The 18,618-nt window shown below is 38.0% G+C and overlaps 2 protein-coding genes across 27 annotated transcripts in view; one reads left to right on the top strand and one right to left on the bottom strand.

The window, feature by feature from the left end:
* LOC124642850 (ryanodine receptor) overlaps positions 1–17,382 on the bottom strand; it is a 224,686-nt gene extending 207,304 nt beyond the window's left edge. For all 26 annotated transcript variants that reach the window (XM_047181570.1, XM_047181580.1, XM_047181574.1 and 23 more), the window contains exon 1: positions 17,163–17,382. The gene's annotated coding sequence lies outside the window, so the exon portion shown is untranslated. The remainder of the gene's footprint in view (positions 1–17,162) is intronic.
* LOC124642854 (3-oxoacyl-[acyl-carrier-protein] reductase FabG-like) lies at positions 12,609–13,734 on the top strand. Its single transcript, XM_047181602.1, has 2 exons — positions 12,609–12,665; positions 12,937–13,734. Exons 1-2 carry the CDS (start codon positions 12,609–12,611, stop codon positions 13,732–13,734), a joined length of 855 nt encoding a protein of 284 aa, XP_047037558.1.
* Positions 17,383–18,618: the final 1,236 nt, after the last annotated feature.

Genomic DNA, 18,618 nt, shown 5'->3' with positions numbered 1-18,618 from the left:
ATTGCGGGATATTAGTAGCTTAACAAAAGTTTTGTGAGGTTGTAATTAAGTAAGTGGTCGCTCAGCTGGTTACTTGCTTAAGTAAATTGATAACTTTCTTTGTTTTGTCGATATTCAACACGGGTCAAATAAATACTGGGTCTTACTTAGATAAAATCACTTCCGAAGAATTATCTTAATATCACAAATAGTAGAAACTACTGGTACTCAGCTACATCCGGTTAGACTGGAAGCCGACCCCAACATAGTTTGGGAAAAAGGCTCGGAGGAAGAAGAACCTCAAGCAATAAGCACAAAACTAAACATTAACCGTCTTACCACAAAAACTTTTTAACGTCAGTTTAAGCCTTGTCTAAAAAAATGACAAATTATGACGTTGACATACGGTTCATTTTGCAGCCAAAATTTTATTAGACAAGTGTAAAACAGGGGTTAAAGTTTTTGTAGTAAGGCCATAAGGGCCTTACTACAAAAACTTTAAACCCTGTTTTACACTTGTCTAATAAAATTTTGGCTGCAAAATGAACCATATGTCAACGTCATAATTTGACATTTTTTTAGACGAGGCATAAACTGACGTTTAAAAGTTTTTGTGGTAAGACGGTTACAAACGCTAATAAGTAAATGAACTCCCTAAACAGTTCTTAACTCAAAGTTCAAACACTTTCGTTCAGAAATCGCAAGCAGTTCTTTGACTGTGAAGGTTTTATTTACAACCAGCTGCAATAAATTGCGTCCAAGACCTAGATGTTCACGCCAGGGCGTTAAATCTTTGGATGCAAAAAGAGAAATCGCTTTTAGAAATGCTTTTACGAAACTAGCAATTATGGTACTGGCACGGTACACAATTAGATTCTTTCAAAGAGAAGCTATTGCATTGTATCATAATGTATGGAAATGAGGAAGAAATTATCCGAAATATCAAGCATTGTCTGTAACTTCAGTGATAAAGATATTCTACCAGAAACCAGGTTTGAGAACGTCAGCATATAGGATTAAACTCTTGTTTTTTTTTTAATAATCATCGTTACGCTATTCACACACGATCGGTTAGCCACATGGTAAGCTATATATTAGAATGTGTTGTGAGTACCAGGTGGACAGACGATCTTATAAAGGTTGCCGGAAGACGCTGGATGCAGGTCGCCTCCAACAGGTATCTGTGGAGATCTAAGGGGGTGGCCTATGTTCAGCGGTGGACGTCCTGAGATGATGACGATGATGATGGTGAGTGCCGGCACAACTGTCAAATTAATGTCCTGGATAGAGGCGAACTGAAAGTAGAAGATACGGAAAGCGGACCCCGTCACAAGACGGGATAAACGTTAAGAAGAAGAAGATTATATCACCCTGACCACAGCCAACAAATATGCTCATCACAAAAATGTTGACCGTACCAGGAATCGTACCGTTTCGTAAATCGAAACATCGTGGAAGGGAAGGTCGAAGGAAAGAGAGGAAGGGGTCGTCCAAGATATAGCTACATCAAGCATATTAAAGAAAAGGTGAAGGTCATGACGTATAAGGAAGTTCAGGAGTTGGCGCTAGATAGGTGTAAATGGAAGGAGCTGCACCGACAAGAGCGGGGCTCTTAAATTAATGATGATGACCAGGAATCGAACCCAGGATCATCTGTTCGGTATTCCGGCATGGTGCTTTGTTCCAACGGGGTCGTCGTAGTTGGATCTTACAGAAACAGTGTTACAAAGCTTTCAAGTCAACGTTAGCAGAAAACTAGGAAAGTTTTTTGTATAGCACTTCGTACTAATGAGCAAACCTGACCTTGACCTTGACCTCAAAGAAAACTGCACTAGTACAGAAGAAACTAGCGTAAACTGCAGAACGTCATTATACTTTAAAATTTCTAAGACCCTAGAAAGGAAATTTGCATTCACTAACTTCAATTTTCGCCATCTTCTATAGAGCTTTTTTGCTTGAAAACTAACACACTTAAACAAAAACATACACTAATTTGACAACTAATCTAACTATTTGTTGCTGGGAGTTTGTTGCGCCACTACTTCTTCCCAGAAAAACACATAGGCAGTAGAGAAGGGTGGGTATTCAGCTTACTATGAACTATTGCAAAGAAAATGTGTTATTGTAAATATTAAACATTGTGCGATTCAAAAGAGATCCGTTACATATCTCATGTCTCGGTGCCTAACTGTTTAATCTAACGACATCTGGCAGACAGGAGTGGTCAAGCAAAGGTCATGTATTTTTCACTTACATAAAAAGAAGTCAAATATTCCTAAAATTTACCTAAAAATCCTATATTTAGATATTTTCCTCCTTTTGAATAAGTTCACAAGGACTACTTTGTATGTATTTATGTTATTGTGAAAGACGATCTATACATACTGTACTGTAACAGCCTTTTTATCGTCCCACTGCTGGGCTGCGGCCTCCTCTCACACGGAGAATTGAGCAATAATCACCACGCCTGCTCAATGCGGGTTGCTGATTTCAGACCAGGTCCAGGTTTCCCCAAGATGTTTTCCTTCACCTTTTTATCAGCCATTGGTGTCCAAGATATACTTAGAATATACCTACTTACAAACTACTATTACTACTACTAAGAAAAGTTGCATTGGTACTTGCCTGACCTGGAATCGAACCCACACCCTCATACTCGAAAGGTTGGTTCTATACCCACTAGGCCACCACGACTTTTTTACCACTATACATAGAAAATAAATATAGCAGAACGCACTCCATAGCTGTGTTTGTGATAAAATAAATAAATAAGCTTTTGGTAACTATGCACATATTTTCCCTTAAGTTTATATTTCGAGCTTAATGTTGATAGCACTGAAACTCATTTTGACCCTTCTACAGAGCGTCCAATATGTTGGTAATGATGCCTTGGAGCCTCTTAACGGCACAAAAGGAAAATATATTAAGCGTTATCTTTGTGAAGCACAACTCATTCACTTCATAGTTTTAGTTACGATATAAAGTTTAGCATAGAGCATTTGGAATTTATCTTCGACAGATTTCAATTATTTATTTTATTTCTCTCGAGATAGCGCTAAGATGAAAACTGAATTAAGATTAGAAACTTTTACGGGATATTTAATTGAATAACAATATCTTTATGAGAAAGACAATATTAATTCTATACCTAATATTAATTAAGCAATCAATCATAATTTTGCCAATTTTGCCAAAATAATGTCATTAACACAAAACTGTTCACCTTGAAGTTTGTGCAGTTAAAAATAGAAACAAAAAGAAAGAACAACTGAAGACAATTCAAAAACATCTACTACGTTAGGATAACATGGTAGTCCGTTCAATACAAAGTTGTCAGCTCAGAAAACGTGACTATAGAACCACAAGTTTATAAGGGTTAAACGTAACTAGAACTCAGTTACCCACAGGGATAAGTAATACCTAATCTCTAATCCTTAAGGACCGGTGAACTAATCGTGATCTACTAAACTTAGTTGGCGGTTTAGAGTTTAGTTTTCAATCAGCAATTGATTTAATTAATAAACTATCTAACCGAAGTTATTTGGTTAATTAAACTTTGAATCCTGAATATCTATTCGTGAGCTAGCTGTTTTTAACCCTTGGTTACGCTCGATTCCCGAGAGATAATCAAACTTTTTAGATAATAAGCTACTCTATATATAGCTATTCCATACAAACTTCCGCCCGCGGCTTTGCCCGCGTCTGTTTCGGTTGTATCGCGTTTGCAAGAGAACTTCTCAAAAGTTCGGGATAAGTACTATACTATGTTCTTTCTCAAGGTCATCTCTATCTCTGTGCCAAACTTTATTAAAATCAGTTCAGTGGTTCAGACGTGAAAGCGTAACAGACAGACAGAGTTACTTTCGCATTAATAATAATAGAAGGGATACATAGCATAGGTTTCCAGAACAATTATTTACGAATTAAACTTCAGGATACTTGCATTGCCTTACCGTAAGCCAATGTAACAACAACAATTAGATAGATATCTTCAAAACGCAAATATAATAGGTGTTTACACATGCATAGTTAAGAAAATCACAATCACTCGCAAATATCCATAGGGGTGTTTTCCCCTATTCATGAGTGATTGTTTCTCTCACTTTTCTCGTGACATGCAATCTCTTCGATGGTTTCCAATCCATCAAAGGTTGTTACAAAAAAAAAACTCGAAAATACCGTATCTACTAAGCAACGTAGATAGATACATAAAATATTTTTCGGTATGTACTACATTGTACCACAGATTTCTGTCTTCAACTAACAGACATCAAATCAATATTATAATGTCGCTTACTGGCTAACTAACTCTATTACTACTAGTCGAACTGCTCAAACATCATTCTATCTCTGTCACATTTACAATTCTGCAACGGTTATACTTATATGTCAGACTTAAAATTAAGTACTACCCGTGCCGATAAAGGCATCGTCCTAATTGGCAGCGATCGCACGATGGCGCGATGCGTTTTTCATCTCACGATCTCACTATCTCACTTGCGAGGTTCAAATAGGACACTCTGATGAAATCTGTATGTTTGAACTCATCGAACGACGAGAACGCATCGTGTCATCGTACAATCGCTGTCAATTAGGACGTCTTAGATGAAAAACGCATCGCGCCATCGCGCGATCGCTGCCAATTAGGACGACGCGACGCCAAAGAATGGGATTAGAAATCGCGACAGCTGTATTTACCTCTCGCTCATACACTAAAGCACATGAGCGAGAGTTGAATACAGCTGTCGCGATTTCTAATCCTATTCTTTATCGGCACGGGTTGTAGGTACCGTTCGAGTATTTCGAGGCAAGTATTACAGAGTTAAATCCACAATATCTGAGAGCAATAATGTAGGACCACCATTAATGCTACGTTCAGACGCGCGCCGCGCAGCCCGGCGGGCTGCCTGGCGGGCAGCGCGGCGTGCAGCCCGTCGCGGGCAGGCGGACATTCAAGCTGTTCACACGCGCGCCGTCGTGTCAGTCAGTGCAAGAATGGCGAGCAGCGAGGATCTCGGTGTTGTTGCTGTCATAGCCTTTGGCTTAACTTATTTTTGTTGGAAAAAGAATCAAAATGATGAACGACGTTAACAATTCCGCCATGCTGTAATCTCCGATCGTAGCGACTTTCTTAGAACGTTTAATCGTCACGAAAGCGCAGGAGAGACTGACTGCCCGCGCGCGTGTAAACAGTCGCCGGGCGCCCGCACATTCATCCTTTGAACTTTGCCAAAAAACCGACACTCGCCCGGTTCGCGGCATTCACGGGCACGGGCGCGTTCACGGGCTCGGGCGTACCGTTTACACGCTCGTGAACGTGACTGTGCCCGTTGAATGTCGATTTGAACGCGCGCGTGTGAACGTACCATCAGAAAAACTTCCTTTAAAATGTAACCACGTCGTCAAAAATCTTCCTATACACATATAATTACAAAAAAAAATGATCATCCTACTCTTCTTTTCCTTCAAATAAACTTACTAGCTACACCAGATCCGATCCAAAACCGTAACTGAACCCCCCAATAAAGACAGCGACCATTAAAACAAGCCATAAACTTTCCGAGCCAAACTACGACTACTTTATGTCGAACAAAAGTTGACCCAATTTACTGAACGTTCAAAATAGTCTCCTCTAGTCAGGAGTAGAAAACAGATCTAATATTGGATACACGATTCGTTTGTAAAAGTTCCTGTAAAATTTGTAGTAGTTCGTTCATCTATTAATAGTTTGGAAAGATGTAAATACTCCTTCGAGTGAGACTGCAGTAGTGCATCCAATTATTATTCACATATTTTATGTCCTGTACGGGATAGACGATCATGCTATGATACTAATACTGTAAAGAATCTATTGAAGGGGTTTTGATGAAAATTTGCAGTAATTTAGCTTCTAAATCAGGAAAACGTATAGACTGCTTTATCTCTGAATATGGGAAAAACTTATAGACTAATTGTATTTGGTAATACTTTGTCATAGTAGCGTACATATTTTTGTGCCAAACTTTTTTCACTCGACTTTACAGTTTCGTAACGCAAGTTATAACTCAATAACACTCGTTTGAATTTTTAAAATAGTTTCATGACTTTCACAAAATACTTAGTGGCATTGTAGCCGGTTACAAGAACAAAAAGAGGCCATTTGGGTCCTAACTACCAAAAACTGTCAGTTCCAAAGATATGTAATGTAAGACAGATGCTACGGATAGCCTAATCATCACAATAGAAGAAATAAAAAGGTAGAAAGGATGAAGTGTTCAGAAAAAAGACATCAGTAAGCATTTATCCTAAAATGTCTTTGTATGATCCATCTGAATGTTGTCTGTTAGAAAACGCTTTTTGCGATTCTTGCTACGTACGATTAGAATAATTTATTTCAAGATATCTTTCCCATTTCTTATACTTTTATTTTAAACTACCCGTTTTCCCGAGTTTTTTACTGCCCGTACTGGGATCAAATATAGCCTATGTTACTCGGGAAAAGTGTAGCTTTCCAATAGTGAAAGAATTGTTCATATCGATTCAATAGTTTCGAAGCCTTGCTTCTTATTCTATTATATTAGTATACTAGCTTCCGCCAGCGGCTTCGTCCGCGTGGTGTGTTGATAAAAAGTAGCCTATGTGTTAATCCAGGGTATCACCTATCTACGTTCCGAATTTCAATCAAATCGGTCCAGCCGTTTTTGCGTGATTGAATAACAAACATACATCCATACATTCTCACAAACTTTCACATTTATAATATAAGTAAGATATTTCAATAAGCCTAGCACCAACAATTTTAATTAGATAAACTGCATTCAAACTCAGCTTTGTACATATTTGGAGTGTGAAATACAACCCAAATTGGTTTACCCTTCAACAATAATTGAATTCTCTCAAATTGAATATCTGCCTCTCTCTTTTATATTGGTTTTCTAAGGGACTATGGATTTAGGATTCAGTTTGTAAGGGTTTTTAAGGGATAGTCCTGTTGACCTTTTCCAAAAAGGTAGCAGGGATATGTAATGTGCTTATCGGGGTCCATAATTGTTAAAACTGTGTTATATTTCAGCCCTATGTAATATATAGCTAATCCTCCTGATCTAATCCCAATTTCCATATGGGGTCGGCCTTTTGGAATACAATAAACGATATGATTTACATTTTTGACAAAACTACATATCAATTTTTGTTACCAAATATATAGAGCATATTTAGGTAATAAAGTATATTTAGTAAAACGTCGCGTTTCTTTCTCAATGTAAAGTTCTTGTCATAAATTAACCAAGTTAATTAAACAAATCTAATTGCAAGAGTTTTCTCAAGATTTTCAAGTTTCAGACTTCTTACATTCTTCTAAAATTAGAGCAAGTTTTGCTAATAAATGATTCATTTATATTTCTTTACTTACAAGCCCTATTCAGGAGATCATTTTAGCGTATAAGATACCGTAAGCACCTTCAAAGATCTACAGAAAAGACTGCGACAAGGTAAACCCACTAAAGCCACTAACAGAACCAAATACTTAGTCATACACTTAACACCAGCCTGAAACTCCTCATTCTTACTGAAAGTTTCATGAATATGCAAGTAACCTACAATAGCTCCTAATTATATGCCTACGGGATATTATGAAGCCGCATGAATATTTATAACATGGTTAATATGTAGCTTTAAGGTTGCAATAACCCTGGGTGCTGACTTGCATAAAATCACGGGTATTTTCCACATAAGGGTAAGCAAAATTGTGGATACGATTAGAGTAAAAACTAGCTGTACAAAACAAGATTTTTAGAAGTGCATTACTAACGTAAAGAGACATAATTTGTTAACAACACTTTATTAATTTGTGAGTGAGAGGAATTGAGACGGAAAAGATTTTGATTTCAAATAATATTAGGCACAGGACAGGAAGAAGACAATTTATCCTTGGAAATCAATAGCAGTCTCATTATGTTTATGTCAAGATAACAAAACTGACTTCTTAATTTCATAAAATTTTCAATTGATTATCCATATTTTTTCGTGCCATACGCGTTTGCCCAACCCTGATACCAATATGACATCACGATCGTAATGAAACAGAAATCAAATTATATCGCTCCATCAACTTTCTCTTTGGCAACTAAGTTCGATTTAAAAATAGTTCCATATCAATCTAATATTATAGGTATATTATGCCATACTCCCACGCAATCATGGCATAGGAAATAGCATATTATGTAGTTAGCACGGGTAGGCCGATGCACCTTGCTGTAAATTATTCAACAAGTGAGCATCGAACGAGGTAGAAATTGTAGCATAGATATAACAATCCAATGCCTTTTAATACATACATCCTCCTACTAACATAATAAGTAAGAAAGTTCATGAGGATATATATACATATGTATGTTTGCTACACTTTCACGCAAAAACTACTAAATAGAATCTGATGAAACTTGGTAGTAACCGAGCTTTATATCAGAAAAAACATGTATGTAGGCTACTTTTTATCAATATGCGGTAAGTAGAACCCTCAGGAAGCCAGTAAATAATATAAAAAAACACAAACGCTTTTACTGCGACTGTCTAGTTGAACTGTCAAAAACTACTGAAGGAATTAGGATACTGACCAATAGGCATGATGACAGTAATCAAAAATCATTAAAATAATATATTTATTAAATTAAACTTCAAGCTTGGAATATAAAACGCGCATTGTTTTCTTTATTAATAATGTGATTAATATGTATTTTTATAAAATAAAATTACGAAATAAGGCAATCCGCCATGATATCTTGAACACCAATCAGAGCTCGTGACGTCATCTCTCAAAACAACTCGCGCGAAAGCGCGCGAACGTCACATTTCGTTATTGTGAACTTCCACTGCGATCTTTGTTTTTAGTTAATAAATTGTTTATAACACGAGTTATGGAGCCCGGATTTATCAAGGCAAACAGCGCTAATTTGCCTAGAATTGATATCATAATGCTGGGAAAGTTTTTGGCATCAAATAAAGATTTTTGTTCAGCTGAATTTAGAAATGTTAAAACTTCCATGTAAGTATACTAGTTTCCTCGTCGAGGCTTTGGGCGGCGGCGACCTCTCGCGTCCGGCCCTGGTTCAGGCCATGGTCCGGGGCGAGAGGGAATGGGATGCCGTCGCCTCCTTCTGCGAAGCGGTCATGCTCGAGAAGGAGGAGGCGGAACGCCAGAGAGTTCGCACCTCTCATCCCGGCCGCCGCGCTGGACCAGGTAGACACCATGGGCGCCGGGTGTCGCGAGATGACTCCCGGCCACCGTAGGCGTGGGTCTGTGGGCGGTGAGTTCGGGTGGCTCATCGTCCCTCTGTCTTTCTAGACGACAGACCCGTGTCGACGGCGCGCGTTGTTCCACGCGCTCCTCAAAGAGATGTCAGCAACCCCAGCGGGGCCCAGCAGGGCCAAGGCCTGCCGGGGCTGCGGGTTGTTCGAAAGAGATACCGCGGCCCTGGTACATAAAAGGCCTATGACGGAACACGACGATTTTAGTCAGTAAGAGTCTGACACTCCCTCACCGCTGCTAACCCACAGCGGGAGGGGTCATTTGATGATTTTACGTCGCTAAAAAAAAAAAAGTATACTAGTTTAATTAAAAAACAATGAGAGATGAAACCTAACCTCGAAATAGTTATTTACATTATAAACTATGCTAGAATCTAGAGAACTATGTAATAACTTACATCAAAGTGATCTTCACAAAAATAAAGTTGTACCCTGGGCAATATTGCTTTTGAATCTCGCCTTGCAAGTTTAAGCCACTTGTTTCGTATTTTTTTATTGTGAGGAACGTACACAAATAACTTATCAGGAGTTGTTTTGGATGTGTTCTTACACTGGGGGACCCCACAGACAGACAGAGAAAAATGCAATTATTTGATTAAAAAACTTCGCATTTTCTTAAAATTAATAATTTTTCATTTAAAATAGACGTATACCTACATCATACAAAGGAATTTAAAAATTTGTCATCATGCCTATTCTCATGCTGGTTTTGAAACGTATGTAGTTTCTGCAGTCTGTTAACCGTCAAAGCTCGGGTCTACGTCATGATAAGTCTTGAAGATGTTGGTTCTATTACATCTTAAAACAACAGAGTTCCACTATCATTTACTTCGCCAGCCAATATGTATACAATGTTGTATAGTGATATTTTAATATTTGTATACGGTTCTTCAAACCATACAGACAGACATGTGTTACTGGGGAGTTTGTTCCACCACTTCTTCTTCACAGCAAAAACACATAGGAAGTGGTGAAGGGCGGGCGTTTTGGGGGCTGTCTTTTGTAAATTTGACGTTCGAAAAGTGCTGATTTTCAGCCTACTTTGAATAAATGACTTTTGATTTTGATAATATCTATCGATCGCCAGTATCTAATCCCGAATTTGATTCGTATTAGTCATTTCCATAATGTTCATCTATGGATTTTATTCATAGCAGTGACGAAAGTTCTCGATTCCAAATAAATTAGGATAAGGTCAAACCAGGTTCCCATAAAATTTCACACAGATCATTAGGTCTAGCTTTGTTTTCTAATCTACTTACAGCTTCGAATAAATCTTAAAGTATTTTATTTTATTTCAAATAGGCCTATAAAAGCTCTTTTAAAACGTTAAGCTAGTTACACGGATCCAAAAAGTGGGTCTCATGAAGAAGAACCGACAAGAAACTCCATAGACACACTTTTCAGTCAATGCTTAGTTATATCAAGCATCATCATTATCATCTGCCTAGTCTTTTCCCAACTATGTTGGAGTCGCCGTCCCATAGCAAGAATCCTGCTATAATGAATACTAATGAAAAATACATCTGCAGTAAAAATGTTTCACTTAACAATTCATATTACAAACTTTCAAAGGCTGAACGGCCCCATTATAAAAGAAGGCGTTAAAAAGGCAAACCCCTCAGTTATCTCCGAGGTATAAAATATTTAAACTTACAAATTCACAGACATAAATACTGAATAAACTGCCATTTACGACCTAGGGTAACTGCTGAGGGATTTTCAGCCTTTCTACGTGAAAAATAGAGTTCAAAATAGTTTACGCGAAAATAAATTTGCTTAAGCAAAGAACTTTGTTACCAGTCCTTTGTTTCAGGGAACACTTAAATGCAGTTTTCCAACTTACAGGAAACGAATAGTTACTAGTTAAAAGTTTCCGTAAAAATAGGGCAACTTTAAAAAAACTTTACGTAAATAAATAAAAATAGTTTAGAACTAAACCAAACGTATGTGACCTGAAACACGGAAAACTACAATTAGCACTAATTTTAAAACTAACATTACAATATAAACAAGACCAAACCAACCTTTTGAACATTACTTCTCACTAATACATACACAAAACACACACACAGACACGCACAAAATTTGTAGATACACGACACAAAACTACGAACAAGTAATTGTTATTTATTGTTAGGACTTTGGACGCAAAATTCAGAACGTCAGACGCACGTCAGACCGCGGCCTTATGCCGCAGGAAACTGAAATCTGCAAAGCGATAAAGCTTTCGCTGTAACCGGTGTTGCTAGCGTTGAGAAATTACCCTGAAATGTGGGTAATGAAAGGTATAGAATTTTTCTCGCATATTTATTTTTTTATCATTACTGACTGTTGTAACGATAATAAGAAAAAAGCATTGTACAATTAGGTAAAAAGGTACTTACTGCTTATTACTAAAGAAATTTCTGTCAGAACACTTACGAAAGGAGATGTAGTTTATTGAATGTATAAAATTTTAACTTTCTCCAGATGCGTGACGTTGTTAACTAGTTATTTTGTTGAGTTTTTTTTTTATTCGTTGACTGCGATATTGATGCTATTGACAGAAATGAGTTAATACCACAAATAAATTAGTCAAACTAGGTAAGAGAGGTACAAACCATGAAAATTATAATGTAAGCGAATTACATTGTGTATTTTTTACGCCGCGGAAGAAAAAGCTATTTTAAAACCTGCAGCTAGCAACCCTGATTAACTCGATTGAACAGTTGCATCGTGGTTGCAACCTTAAAAACTGCACCCAATATTTTGACTAATGTTTTGACCCAGAACGGGGTCAAATGCTAATACCACTCCAGGTCATTATTTGTGCTCTCATCATCTGCCGAGCCTTTTCCCAACTATGTTGGGGTCGGCTTCCAGTCTAACCGGATGCAGCTGAGTACCAGTGTGCCACAAGGAACGACAACCTATCTGACCTCCTCAACCCAGTTACTCGGGCAACAAAATGAAGAGTAAGAGTTTTCAGACTTACTGGCTCTGACTACCCGTAACGACTGCAAAAGATGTTCAATGACAGCCGGGACCTACAGTTTAACGTGCACCCCGAAATCCCCGAATACTTGCGATCAATTTCCCATGTGATATGTAAACTTTTCTGATAGAAGTATAAAAACTCTTTACAAAAATACAATTTCTTCATAAAAAAAGTGGTCAAAATTCAACTTTTTCTAGAAACAAATATCTGCCTGTCAAACTATTCTATTGATTTTCGTACCATTTACAAGTCTAATGATAGAAATTGTAAATTGTATTTTATAATTATCATTTAGCCGAACCTGATAAACTCGCATTAAATAATTATTAATATAGTAATTATTATAAATTATTTATAATATAAAATGCTTCGCCGTGTATTCAGAAATGATGTGCTATCGAGATTGGAGCGACCGTTGCCGGTAAAGAAACTTCTTTCTCTTCACGGTGCAAGTAGCTTGCGCATGTTGAATCCCATGCGCAGGTTACATGCATTTTAAAAACGTGCGGGTCCAGCGACTCGCGCATGTACCAGAGTAAAATACCCACCCGCGTGCTCTTGTCACTTGTCACTTGCGCATGTTAACTTGCTCCAGCTACTTGCACCGTTTAGACGCACCAAGCTACTTCTCTATTTTCAGCTATCCTTAAGTTAGTGACCAGTGTGATTAACATACTGCTTTATATTTTTAGGTCCTATATGTGCCGCATCGCAGAAAATCAAAAGGCTTGAAGTTAGAAGACAAAGTAGTGGTAATCACAGGGGCTGGCGTCGGAATCGGTGCAGCTACCGCCATCGCATATTCTCATGAAGGCTCCAAAATAGTTCTAGCCGATTTAAAAGAAAAAGAAGAAGATCTTAAAAAGATACAAGGGATTTGCGAAGACAACTGCGCCAAAACGCTGGTTGTTAAAACGGACGTGTCCAATGAAGACAATTTATGTTGCTTGGTAGAGAAGACTATCGACAAGTTCGGCAGAATAGATGTCCTTGTCAACAATGCCGGTATACTAACATTTGGCTCTCTGATCAAGGGAGATCTAATGCCACAGTACGACAGAGTGTTAGCTATTAATCTACGAGCCTGCGTCATGCTTACTATGCTGTATGCGAAACACCTGGTGAAATCAAAGGGCAATGTGATCAACATATCCAGTATTCTAGGCAAGACGTACGCAGGCAACTCAAAGTATATGCCGTATTGTATAGCTAAGGCCGGTCTCGACCACTTCATGTTCGGCGCTGCTTTAGAATTCGCACCTCATGGCGTGAGAGTGAACAATGTCTGCCCGGGACCAACGAAAACAGAAATCTTCGAAAAAGCTGGTGTGAAAGGAGATTGGAAAGCGATAGCTAATTCTTTCAAACTTGGACAAATGTCAGAGCCTTCGGAAGTCGCAGATCTGATTGTGTATTTGTCGAGTTACAAAGCGAGAAGTATAACAGGCATCAGGGTATATATAGATAGAGGCCATTTACTTATGGGTTGATTATTCATCGTCATGTTTTGGCGAAACCACCTCTTCTTTAAGGTTTGTTTTCTCTACCTTCTGCTGGTCAAAGGCTGCTCCTATAGTCTTTCATAGTGTTCCTAAGTCTTCTTAAGTTAGAGGTAGTTCCACCACGATCATGACGTTAGTTAAACCAGTGTGCTTTCATATACCAAGTGATAAAATTTAACTACAATTCATAGCGACATTGCGGTTAATCCGGTTCGGCAAATGATTCATTTTGTGACAATTGCTATTGCATTGTTTAACTTTGCTATGTTAACTGTATTCTTTTATGACTATAGTTTTATTTTGTATGCTATTTTTGCCTTTAAATTAAAGGTTATTTAAATAATATCGTTGTTTTTTTTTCACATTTATTTGATGGAATAGGATCACTTCTACATTCCATGCCCTTGTCAATACAGCCAGTACTCATTCTTTACTTTTACATTTACATAACACAAGTATCTAAGGGTATGGAGATAGGAGAATTATTACGGTAAGCTACCTAAAGCTGGGTATTCACTTAGCAGTGTAGCACGTATCGTACCAGATACGGTATCAAGTGAGTACGTAGGCACGAGCCCGCTGCGAGCCGCTCGCGCGTGGAGCGCTGTAAGCTCGCAGTGACCCGCCGAGTGGCGGTTTCACTGCGAACACAAAGGTGGCTCGCAGTGTGCTCGTGAGGACCGTAGACGAGCCGTACCTACTTGCAGGTTGATACTGTATCTGATACGTTACGTGGTGCTACACTGCTAAGTGAGTACCCAGCTTAAGAAATTCCCATTTAATTCTCAAAACACTACAAATGAGATCAACCAAAGCCTATGCAAGCAAAAAAAGTCAACTATGCAACTTGGCATGTACTTACAGTGTTGAAAACATAACCTACTTTTGTCACAATTGGGTGAAACGGGTCACGGACTTGTAGACAATGGCTTAGTTCAATTACGTCGGGCATTAAAGAGACTAACCGGATATCTCGAAGCTGAGATTTTACGAACCGAGATCCTTGAAGAGTAGATTAAAAGCTCTCTACTGGAACATCGTATAATGTGATAAAGGTGTGTTATGTTCGGCAGATATTAAAATCTTTTATGACGGCAGATGGATGATCTTCAGAGTCGCTGTAGCTCTTCATAGATCCCTGGAGTTTCTTCACACCGTTTCTTCAAAAAAGACAGCCATGCTGATATAGCTATCACCTTTAGATGCTGATTATCTTCAAAAATACGAGAGTAGCAAATTGTAGCAACTAATGGCAGCTGGTAGCAATTAGGTAGCGACTCTTTATATGCAATCGAAGGGACTGAGGAGTGACTGATTCTGTCGGTGACGATAGATGCAATAAACTGGGCTAAAGGAGTGGATGTTAGTATGACGTCTGACAATGAAGGGGAGAATGGAGGTGGGAATAAAGAGGGAAATGGAAGAAACATACATATTGCGCTGACCCCAAATGATTTAGAAACAGGGCAGGGAAGAAGACGGCTGATGAAAGAGTATGGAAGATGAAAACATACTGCGCCGACCACGAATAAAATGGGGATAACAGACAAAAATCTATAAGGCCGGAGCAGATATGGCGAAACAAAGGTTATCAAGTTACAAAATATTATTTAATCCCGGGCTCAAATCTAGCTACTTATATTTAAGACTCGTGTAACCTTTATAGTGATTCAACGAATATCACGAAGGGTTTGGCAACAATCCATAGTTATTAGCACCTACATTACTAATTAGCCGAACTATACTACTTTTTTGTTTGTAAAAGCTCCGAACCAATTTGAAAATATCTTTCACTAAGATAAAAATGTAGATAGTAAATACTCTTTCTGAGCAGTACAGGCTATATTTTATCCCGGTACGGGTTGTAGTTTACAAGAGCACAAAGCTTTTTTAATTAAAAACTATAGCTATTATTTTATAAGATACGGGCGATCCAATAAAAATAACACTAGTCAACAGCAATTTTGGTGCAAAGGTGAAATATGTCATTTCTTACAGAAAAATTGATACGTCATCGAAGTCCAGAACATAAAGTTGCACTAGCACGTTGGGTTTCAGAGATATACCCCTCCTAAAGTACCAAAAGCGCGTTAATGAAGCGCGGAATAGCTTCAAAAGATTTTCTTCGTACTTAAAAAGTTTACACCTTGCCTCCCTAGATGGCGTTGTACAATCGAGGCGTATTTCTGCATCGCGCTATGGTTTCGTTACAGGCGGACATACGGTACCGAGGGCCGACTCGCTTCAAGCTGACAGACGGATAGACGGATGGTCCTACATCGTAGGGTTCCGTACTATTTTCATGAGATAAGTATTTTTGAACGGTTTCATACTACTGCAGAGTAGTTTGAGACCTAATATAGGAAAAACGCTGAATAAATGAGACCTAGTACATAAGTATAGGCTAATAGATGGCGCTGTATGTCCGGAATAATTTTTATATTTTATGTCCTTTCTCAAGTTCCAAACTATGTATGTACCAAATTTCACACACACCGGTTCAGTAGTTTAGGTGTGAAGAAAAGACACAGAGTTACTTTCGTATTCATAATATTAGTCTGTATTTAGATTTTTCTAATATCAATAAGCAGATATCAAAATACTGCCTAGCGGTGGGTTTTCATAATTTTCTTTTTTTACCCGACTGCAAAGAAGTATTATTAACAAATACACCTACTTACGTACCAAAGAAATTCATTGATTACTTACCCAGTGAAATTTAGCCCTTGCCAAGACATACTTGGTTGAAAAATCTCTTTTTAGGGTTCCGTACCCAAAGGGTAAAACCATCCGTCCGTCCGTCCGTCTGTCACCAGACTGTATCTCATGAACCGTGATAGTCAGAGAGTTGAAATTTTCATAGATAAAGTATTTCTGTTGCCGCTATAACAACAAATACTAAAAACTAGAATTAAATAAATATTTTGGGGGGCTCCCATACAGCAAACGTGATTTTTTTGCTCATTTTCTAAATAATGGTACGGAACCCTTCGTGCGCGATTCCGACTCGCACTTGACCGGTTTTTTTCTGTACATACACCATATTAGCAGTTATTCGGTTAGACTGGAAGCCGACCCCAACATAGTTGGGAAAAAAGCTCGGAAGATGATGATGACACCATATTGGCAGTCAAGACTATTCTAAATTGTACAGATCAAGTGTCAAAGCACTTTATTTATGCTATCAATACATTAATTACTTGACCTACAGGTTAGCATTGTAAGCCGGCGCTCAGCCAAATTACCGAATTAAATATATTGCCTGGGCAACGAAATATTTATAGTTATGTAACGAGCTTTTATCCTAGATTTTTTGAGTCACACAGTTAAATAAATTGATCTTTTTCAAATATTTTTGTATTTTTTTCTCGTTGATATTTAACTTAGGAATGAAAATAAGTGAAAATTGTACTCACCACATGCGCCAAAACGCACAAATAAATCCTTTTTTCTGGAATCAACGCTGCACGCACTGTTCACACATTTTTCACCGTTCACAACACTAAAGATTCTAAATTCGAATAATCACACGTACTATAAACGAAACGTACCAAACGGTGGCCTTTCCAGTCGAATTCGGGTTTGGAATTTCGAAATTTGGATTTTAAAATCCGATTTTCGAACGTCCGGGCTGCTCGAGCGCCGGACTATTTGAATTTAGAACAGATCGAGAACGCGCATGCGTGCCGGTGGCGCGCTATTTATATTTTTGCTGGGCTGTATACCGGCCATCTTAATAAGACCTTTTTTCTGGTAGCATTCAACATAAAATGGCGGGCTTCTATACCTAGCCGGAGCTCTATAGATTTTGGTCAGTTGTCTTTATTTTGACTGAGAAACACTTGATCGAACCCGGGAGTTTATTGCTAACATACAATTTAAATGTCATTGCTTTAATTATGCAATGCTTTGAAATATTTCTTCGACTATTTCATATACTCAGTTATATTATATACCTAAAGAAATAAAGAAAGATTATAATGATTGAAGTTGGCACACGTGTAATCTAAGAGAGGTTAGACATGAAAAATTGTACGTTGGTTTACAAATTTCCGAATTTTCCATTCAATATATTAAGCTCCGAAGAAAAGTGGGTAGGTTTATCAAAACAAACTACTATGCAGATGATATTGCATAGTCTCGGTAAGGCTGCCCGCCTGCGTCCGACATTTAGTAGGACAAATAATCGGACCGATTTTTCGTAGGACGTTCTTATTAATGTTTTCTGACGAACTCTTTGTAGGACGTGTACGTTCCTCTATTGTAGTGTGTTCTATATTTTTCCTACAAAAAATCGGCCACCGATTATCGGACGTGGACGGACAGCCTGAGCGACATCAAACATTTTTGTGGGACATAGTACAGCAACCTAAAATAATGTTTGGTTAAATTTTAACGAATGTGGAAAATGTCGGCTGCGGTAATGTTCGCGCGTTACCGCGGCGCTGGTACATAAAGGGCTTAAGAAGGAACATGATGAGTTTTAGTCAGTAAGAGTCTGACACTCCCTCACGCTACACCCACTTCAGGAGGGATCATATGTTAATTTCCCACCAAAAAATAAATAAAGGAGAAAATGAAACTTTGCATAGAGACTTGAAATAAATATTTAATTATAACAACAGCCGATTATGAAAGACGCAGTACAAGTAGAGTATCCAATATATATTTACAATTTACATACATTTTTACAAGACATTACATATAGGCACGATGTACCTAAATAAGAATTATTTCGTAAAACTTAACTTCAGTGGCGTTCACGGGATAAAGAAAACTAACATAAAATTAAATTTCTTAAATCTATACTAATTATAATAAAGAGGAAACATTTTTGTTTGTAAAAAAATCTTACACAGTTGAAGCTACACT

The sequence above is a fragment of the Helicoverpa zea genome, chromosome 26, assembly GCF_022581195.2.
Source record: "Helicoverpa zea isolate HzStark_Cry1AcR chromosome 26, ilHelZeax1.1, whole genome shotgun sequence".
In the NCBI taxonomy this organism is placed as follows: domain Eukaryota; kingdom Metazoa; phylum Arthropoda; class Insecta; order Lepidoptera; family Noctuidae; genus Helicoverpa; species Helicoverpa zea.
This window is presented reverse-complemented; position numbering and strand designations above follow the sequence as displayed.

What these genes read in the sequence shown, in the direction of transcription:
- LOC124642854 (XM_047181602.1), top strand. Translation starts at nt 12,609, where the DNA reads ATGCTTCGCCGTGTATTCAGAAATGATGTGCTATCGAGATTGGAGCGA. An exon ending in GATTGGAGCGACCGTTGCCG is followed by an intron (nt 12,666 to 12,936) that starts GTAAAGAAACTT and finishes TTATATTTTTAG; the next exon opens with GTCCTATATGTGCCGCATCG.